An 8,194-nucleotide genomic window follows, 5' to 3' on the forward strand; every position below is an offset into this window, starting at 1 on the left:
CCTCTGTGGACCTGTGGGCTCTGTAGGCGAACTGGTATGGATCCAGGTTGGGCGGGAGGCGTGTGACTATGTGGGCCCGGACTAGTTTCTCGAAGCACTTCATGATGATTGGTGTGAGTGCCACCGGGCGGTAGTCGTTTAGGCAGCTCACCGTGCTTTTCTTCGGGACTGGGATGATAGTTGAGGTTTTCAGGCAGGGTGGGATGGTGACAGTTGGGAGGTATGGTGACAGTTGGGAGGCTCTGTTCTGTTCACTCCTATTGAAGAGAGGGAGAGACGGTCCTCTCACTGTCTGCTTTATCCTTGTCGGTGAAGCCGTGTGGATGTGAGCATTTAGAAGTGGGCGGCAGTCGGTGTTGAAAATGAAATGACTGAGGTCGTACCACCCTCGTCCATCGGATATTGAATGAAGGCACATCCATTTTGAAACGTAAAACTTCAAGCAAGCGTTTTTGTTTTTAGACTGTTGGACGTCTCCATTTCTAATTTAACTTAACTAGCTACAGTAGCTAGCGTCCTTAGGACAAAAATGAAAAACAACATCATGGGGGTGAGGTGGCAGAATTTGGTCCTCCGTGTTTTGAGGAAGATCCAATCGCATTGGCTCTTTCAGAACGGCAATATTCAAATGTCAAACATTCCACATCTCTGTTACAGATATTGGCTGAATAATAATTGGTGAGCAAAGTGGTTGTTAGTGGGATATTTGGATTACTATCTCTTCTTCAGACCCATCCCTGTCTTCTCCCCCCCCCCCTCTATTTATCCATTCACTCACTTTCCCCCCACTTTTCCTCTCCTTTCTCTCTCCTTTTCTCTCTACCTTCAGATCTGCTTAAAAGGCTTCACAGTTAACGCTTGACTAAGCCCAAAAAAAGTCTAGCTTAATGGAAATGACCTTTTCTATGTAAGAGAGTGTGTGTGTGTGTGTGTGTCTGTATTGTGTATGTGTGTGTGTGTGTGTCTGTGTGAGAGTGTATGAGTGTGTACATGCGGGTGTCTGCAGACACATCAAATGTGCATAAAATGTGTTTTTACAAAACGTATATGAACGTATATGATCTCCACATAACTGACTGAACACAGACTTGTGGAGCCTTGGCGGCATCTCTGCCGAAGAGTCCCACCCCAGAACTCCCCTCACCCCCCCTCACCCCCTCCCCGGATAGAGGGCTTTTGTTCTGCTTTTAATGTTTTCATTAGGAAAATGGGCGCAACCGAGTGAGGGAGAGAGTGAGTGAGGGAGTGCAGGGCAAAGAGTGAGAGAAGGAAGACATAGAGAGAGGGGAGAGAGAGAGAGAGAGAGAGAGAGAGAGAGAGAGAGAGAGAGAGAGAGAGAGAGAGAGAGAGAGAAAGAGAGACAGTGGAAAAAAAAAGGAGTTTCACATTCAAGGATTCTTTGGGCACTGAATACACGGTAAGTGTTCTCTCTCTCTCTCTCTCTCTCTCTCTTTCTCAACCGCACAAACACACACGCACACACACATATACTCCCTATATTTCTTGCCGTGGAAACAATAGTTATAGACTCTCCTCTCCTCTCCAGCTGGACTCCAGCTTCCCTCTCCACCATGACCTGTCCCTCCTCCGTGACCTCACTTGGACTCCTGCTCCTCCTCATTGGCTACATGGCAGCAGGTAAGAGGCGCCATTGGGTGTGGCGGGGGGGGGTCAGGGGTCACTGTTGCGAAGATAGTTTGTCCTTATTTTAGATTTGTGTGATTAGTGATTGTGTTCTAAATTAATTCTGAAAGGATATGCTGCTGTAAGACAATCTTTCAATAAGGACAATGGTCTTTGATTTTCTGTCCAGGTCTTTGTCATTCAGGGGTTATCAATGAATGTATAATTTACAGAGTGTGTGTGTGTGTGTGTGCCTGCAGGAGTAACGGTTGGATGAACATGCATGCATGTGAGTGTGAGTGTGTGTGTGCGTGTGTGTGTGTATCTACTCATGATTCGAACATCTGTTTCTTATTTTACCACGGCTCTGACCATGCTTTGTGTAATATACTGTCGTTCCAGTTTATGACAACAGTTTTCATCTATACACATCCAATGCCTTTCCCCAAACCAACCCTGTCGACCCTCCAACTGCCTTTCAGAAGCAAATAAAAATATGGATTTCCCCCCCTGAATCTATTCTGTGTAATCACACAGAACTGACTTCTGAGAAACTAGCTATGATTAGGCTTGAGTGTGTATTTGAGTGACTTCATGCGTGAGGAATGGCCAACAACAGCACCATACACACGCACGCACACACACAACACACACACACTCACTCACTCTCTCTCTCTGCCAGTAGGCTACTCTATTGATCCAGGAAAAGCTCTAGAGATCTGACTAAACAGTGTGTTCTAAGTCTCTTTTCCATGGGCGTACCCAGAGCTGGTCACTGGTGTACTGACCTAATACTCTGGCATCAGGCTGTGTTTTCAATCAGCCACACCACCGCCCTTTTCTGCCCACGATTCTGTGGTCTGGTATGTTACCACAAAGACAGCAGCGCTCTCAACCCCTTCTCTCTCTCATGCACTTGTGACACGCGACATGCACAAAATCACACACACACCAATTGGAGCCTTATTCCCAGGGTGAAGTGTGTTAGACCATCCTACTGTACTACCGTGTTTTCTTTTCTTGTGTCCTCTGAGAGTGTGGGTCAGTATTTAGCAACTTCCTGTCGTGGTTGTGAAAGAATACACACAGGACTGGGCACGTCATCAACTCTCTCACTAGTGCTAGGCGCGCACACACACACACACACACACACACACACACACACACACACACATACACACACACACACACACACACACACACACACACACACACACACACACGCTTCCTCTATAGAATTACCAGTAGCACAGTCTGTTTACAATAGAGGACAAGGGAATTCTGGCAGGCAACGGCAATCAGCCAATACTGTAGGCTACTGAGAAACAACATTTGTTTCACTTTTACTGTGTGTGCATGTGTGCACGTGTGTAGCATAACACGCTGAACACCGTGAACTCAAAATGAATAATTCAAAGTGCCTTTAGCAGATTGCGGCCAATTGATGTTCACATGAGAAACATATGGCTCAGAAAAACAACATAAAGTACATTGAACATTGGTTCATCGTGTATTTGTTTGCTGTACAGAAATGTCTGTCTTTGAACTGTACATGATAGTAGTGTTGATGTGAAGCATCTGGAGCATTTGTTAATGGAGAGAAATGTGAAGAGGCAGCGTATCTTCTAGTACATTCATCCTTTGGCTTCTCTGGGCCTCTCTTGTAGACAGACTTGGCATGCTGCACGGCAGTGTAATGGAGCTTATAAAAGTGGACCACAGATAGCTCTATAAAAACAGCCAGCTCATGGCTGCCGTCCAGAGGGCACTAAAGGACAGTGGCCATCCGCAAAATAAATAGTCATATCTTTGTTTCTCTCTGACAGGCAGGGAACAGGTGGTGGTAAACGTATTTAATCTTGTTACAGGAGACTAAAGTGTACATTAGTATATTCCGTAACTGTCGTTGTGTTGTATTTGTAATCTTTATGAAACTCTATCTTCAAACTGTAGGTAGGTGAAGTAAATAAGTATTCTACCCTAAATAATATCTATACCCTATCTAATAATATATGCCATTTAGCTTACACTTTTATCGAAAGCGACTTACATTGCAACGAGTGCATACATTTCAGTATATATGGTCCCAGCAGGAATCGAACCCACAACCTATGCATTGTTAGCGCCATGCTCTACCGACTGAGCCACAGAGGACCACAGAAATGGTAGGCAAGCAGGCAGAGAATAGGCAGCGTGACTTATAGAATAGGCAGCTTGACTCATAGAACAGGCCGCTTGACTCAAATCTACGGGCTTCAAAAGAGAGTGGAGGGTTAATTGGCTTCTGAGGAGGGACCCCTGTAATGTAAAGACATGTAAACACAAAGACATAATATCTTTGATGGAAACTGAGATCACCTTTCTCCTAGCCCATGTCCCCTACCCCGAGGCTACAGGAGGGTTGTTGGGTATATCAAAGCTCACACTCCCTCATATCCATTCCTGGTCTGCGTGTGTGTGTGTATGCAGACGTACTGCACTGACTCTGGATCAGTGGTATCTCCTCTTGATAGCGTGGGACAGGTCCTGGTGATACGGAGGGTTAGCTGATCCCAGTTCAGTGTACAGGGAGGCCGTGTCAGCAGAATAGCATGAAGTCAGGGGCTGCGGTGAGCGGATGGTGGCTACGCTGTGGCTGCCTGTGGTGCCAGGAGGGTAATGGGAAACACATGGAGGGAACTGTGAACCAGGCAGACGGAGGGATGCTGAGGCCGACATTCACCCTGCTTCGCTGAGGACTTGCTGTACCCCCACATAGATTTCGTGACGTTAGAATTATAAGGTTCTATCTCCATTTTTGGTCGAAATTGAGTTTTTTTACATAATCTGATCCATTAGGTGTTTATTAATGCCTGTGTGGTGTTATTTTTAAAATGTTGACATTTTTGAGTTAGTAATAATAAAATACAAAGGTTCCATCTCACAAAACATAATGGAATGTAAAAACCTTGACGCTCAATATCTCTGAACTGCCCTAAACGGAGATAGAACCTTATCATTCTAAACGGAGATAGAACCTTATCATTCTAAGCTCACCATTTGAAAGAACATCATTAGTGCCAGCTCGGGCTCTCATACCAGTCCGTTCACTTTGAGATCCATGTGGGGAAGTGGAAACATCCACAGGAGAAGGGTGGAACATTGGGACACAGCGAGCCGAGAGTCAGTAGACGAGGAACATTGTTTTGGTGACCTTTAGTGCTAAAAGAACGATAAGCTGAATGGACATTGATACATTTCTCATATATTTCTGCCAAGATGATCCAATTAAAGTCCAGGTAAAATAGATATGTTTAATACACTGGGGTTTAACAACTGCTCTTCTTTTGCTTTTTTGGGAGGGGGGTATAAAGTGTGTCTGGCTAGCCTGTAAAGGAAGATGAGTTGCTTCCAACACAAACACAAAATGAAATATTGAAGAGGTCTTTGTCTTGTAATAATAAATGTTGTCTGCTGCTCTGGGTCCCAACAGGGCTGGAGCCAAACCTTCAACCCAGACCCGTCCGCTCCAGTTCCTGTCAGGACCAGAGTGCTCTGCATGGCAGACTGGATGTGGTGGAGAAGGTCGGGTCACATTCAACTGCTCTCTTCTCTGTCTCTCTCGCTCACACATAAAACTGCACGCACGCACGCACACAGACAGACAGACAGACACAGACACAGACACAGATTTTAGCCTGCTTAAGACATTGTTTCAGGTTTGCAGTGCAGTCAGTCATTTGAATTATTCAAGGAATTTAGGACACATCCCAGTGGTCAGTAACGTTACTACTGTATATGAACTTCTATTTCATTTAATGCTGCTCAAGAATGTGTTCTATTTCCTTGAGAGTATCTATTCGTTTTGTAAATATAGCTCCTACTGTACAATTCTAACAGCTGTAGAACAACTTTTGGAGCTCTTGGGTGATATCAACCTTAGTGGCTTGGTATTTCAGTAGGAGAGCCGCTATTCTCTTGAGGAGGATTCCAACCTTTATGTTTTCCTGGCAGTGCTTATCGATTATTAAGTCTTTGTATGTGTTGTTGTCTGTTTTATACATCGGATGATTTTTTTGCACTGTTCAAACCCACACGTTTCAGTTTTAGCTTGTAAACTGCCATGTCGTTAGCCTCATAGCATAATTGCCTAAGTCATATTTTGGCCAAATTAAGATATCTGCCCTCCACTGCTGATTCACTGTGCATTATTGCCTCTATGACATCAGCCTATCAGAATGCTTGTTACATTCCAAAATCCCTATCTGCCCAAGTCATAGGCATAGGCATTTCTGACACTACATACAAAGATGGCTCGGCTGACCACAAGCGAAGCATGTGAAGGCAATTATGCTATGAGGCTAACGATGTGGATATTGATACAATAGACCTATCACTAAGCCACGCCCCAAAATAGAAATTGTCCAATCATATCACAGCAAAAGTCACTACAGGCAGAAAACTCAGACAAACAAACTTGCTAATATCTGATGACTAAATTCTAGACTAAATATTCTTGTCGTCTTTAAAAAACAAAACATGTCTATTACTTGCTGTGGTAAATCAGAAATCAGAAACGTGCCAACTCCCGCCATTGTAAGTCATTGAATGTCATTCAGTCACGGTCGATCAGTCAATCACTGTCAGTGAAGCGTTGTTTGTTTGTCTGAGTTTTCAAAGATGGTGTGGCTTAGCGATAGGTCTTTTCTAAAACGTCACATCGTGAGCTGAAAATGATAAGGTTCTATCTCCGTTTAGGGTAGTTCAGAGATATTGAGCGTCAAAGTTCTTACATTCCATTATGTTTTGTGAGATGGAACCTTTGTATTTGATTAATTACTAACTAAAAAAGGTCAACATTTAAAAAATAACACCACACAGGCATTAATAAATGGATCAGGTTACGTAAAAGAAAAAAAAAAAAAAAAATTGGAGATAGAACCGTATAATTCTAACGTCACCACATGACAAACGGTTCCGAGCTGACCCGGTGCCGCCTGTCCCCTGCAGCGTGTGGAGGACACGGTCCACAAGCTGGAGGAGGAGCTCGCGGTCCTCCTGGACGCCATCGAGGCCCCAGAGTGGAGCTCCCTGCTGGGCGCTGGCAGACCCGTGGTGGACATCCTGGATGACCAGGCCGAGCTAGGAGCCTCCTAAGAAGGAAGAGAGACGGGAGGAGAGAGGAGACCACTCTGGTTGGGGCCGACGCCATCGGAAAGGTCACTGCACTCTGACCTGAGGAAGTGACTAGGGTGCACCTGGAACAAACGACGACACACACTGGTCTTCACGGAAACGTACTTTAAGATAGATTTTTTTCGCTACAACTGTGTTTTATATGTGTATGTTAATCTAAACAAGCTCCTACTAGCGACACAGGCTTATGTTGTATGTATGTACAGTTGATAAGACATGACACTTATGCATAATACACTCTTTCTAATCCTCAGACTTTTCTGTTTTCCTTGTTTAGAGCTTCATGGCCATCCTCACAGCGGTGGGTAACCTTGCCTGAGTACAGGGCTACTTCACTGTTCCAAAGCTGCTTTTCTATCTACCTTCTAGTTTGTGATTCAGTTCAAGAGAGTTCCCTCTCTTGTACCTCCCTGGTGCCTCCTGGTGGTTAAACTTAATCACAGTGCCACTGCCGCTGCTGTGTCTTTGGTCCGATCTCATTTCTTGCCCTGCATCCTCTCTCCTCTCTCCTCGTCCTCTAGGGCGGTGGCGGTGGCGGTGGCGCTAGAGGTTAGAGAGCCCGGGGCTAGTAATTGGAAGGTCGCTGGTTCGATCCTCGCCTCAGGAGGGAGCTGCATGTGCCCTTGAGCAAGGCACTTAACCCCTAATTGCTCCAGGGTTGACGGCTATGGCTGACCCCTGTGCCTAGAGCAAAAAACCCAACCAAATTCCAAACCAAAAAACTGACTGACAAGTTGATTGTATGGCCCTGATGATTCCAAGTTACAACAATGATTATTTGATCCTCACCTCACTCTCCAAACACACTGGAGAAGATCTGAGTACAGGAACGCCAGGGGACCAGGGCAGAGGACGCCAGGAATCACTTCAGAGATTTGGGCTTTGGGCTTTGGTCTCGTGTCTGAATGAGTATGAATGATGTAACAGGACACAGGTGGAGTCTGACTAACGTAAGGGCTTTTATTTCTTTATCAAAGCAGTAGAAGCAGCATTTCAATACATAGAGCCGTTTGAACAGGTACAGTACAAGGCTTCTGACACCCCATCAAAACCCTACAGAATATTATGCAAAAATATGATCACAAGTAGGAGGGGCTAACCATACAGAACCAGGGTTCTAACCCAACAGAACACTACATAACAAAATGTTTTTTGACAAAAGGCATGCCCCTTAACTGGGCTTGGTGCACACACTATTCTTTGCTGTACGAGCATTGGTGGTAAAAACAACCAGGTAAATCTACTTACAACAATGTTATTCAGTAATTCACCATGTTAACACATTGATAATAACAGCAGATGTTTGGGGGTTATGCAAGCAATATCCGATCAGGAATGATACATTGGATTTGTTTATCAAGGGAATGAATGGCAATACTATAACTATCCATTTAAA

The 8,194-nt window shown here is 44.7% G+C and overlaps 1 protein-coding gene across 1 annotated transcript; it reads left to right on the forward strand.

The window, feature by feature from the left end:
- Nucleotides 1–1,337: 1,337 nt before the first annotated feature.
- Nucleotides 1,338–6,964, forward strand: LOC308165710 (placenta-specific protein 9-like). Its single transcript, XM_080539858.1, has 4 exons — nt 1,338–1,417; nt 1,547–1,638; nt 5,096–5,187; nt 6,613–6,964. Exons 2-4 carry the CDS (start codon nt 1,572–1,574, stop codon nt 6,757–6,759), a joined length of 306 nt encoding a protein of 101 aa, XP_080395984.1. The 5' UTR covers nt 1,338–1,417; nt 1,547–1,571; the 3' UTR covers nt 6,760–6,964.
- The last annotated feature ends 1,230 nt before the right edge of the window (nt 6,965–8,194 follow it).

Source organism: Nansenia antarctica, assembly GCF_963989245.1.
Source record: "Nansenia antarctica genome assembly, chromosome: 1".
Classification (NCBI taxonomy): domain Eukaryota; kingdom Metazoa; phylum Chordata; class Actinopteri; order Argentiniformes; family Microstomatidae; genus Nansenia; species Nansenia antarctica.

Excerpts from the sequence above, each read along its gene's own strand:
- LOC308165710 (XM_080539858.1), top strand. The coding sequence starts at position 1,572 with ATGACCTGTCCCTCCTCCGTGACCTCACTTGGACTCCTGCTCCTCCTC. Across the intron at positions 1,639-5,095 it reads CATTGGCTACATGGCAGCAG|GGCTGGAGCCAAACCTTCAA; the intron begins GTAAGAGGCGCC and ends GGGTCCCAACAG. Across the intron at positions 5,188-6,612 it reads GACTGGATGTGGTGGAGAAG|CGTGTGGAGGACACGGTCCA; the intron begins GTCGGGTCACAT and ends TGTCCCCTGCAG.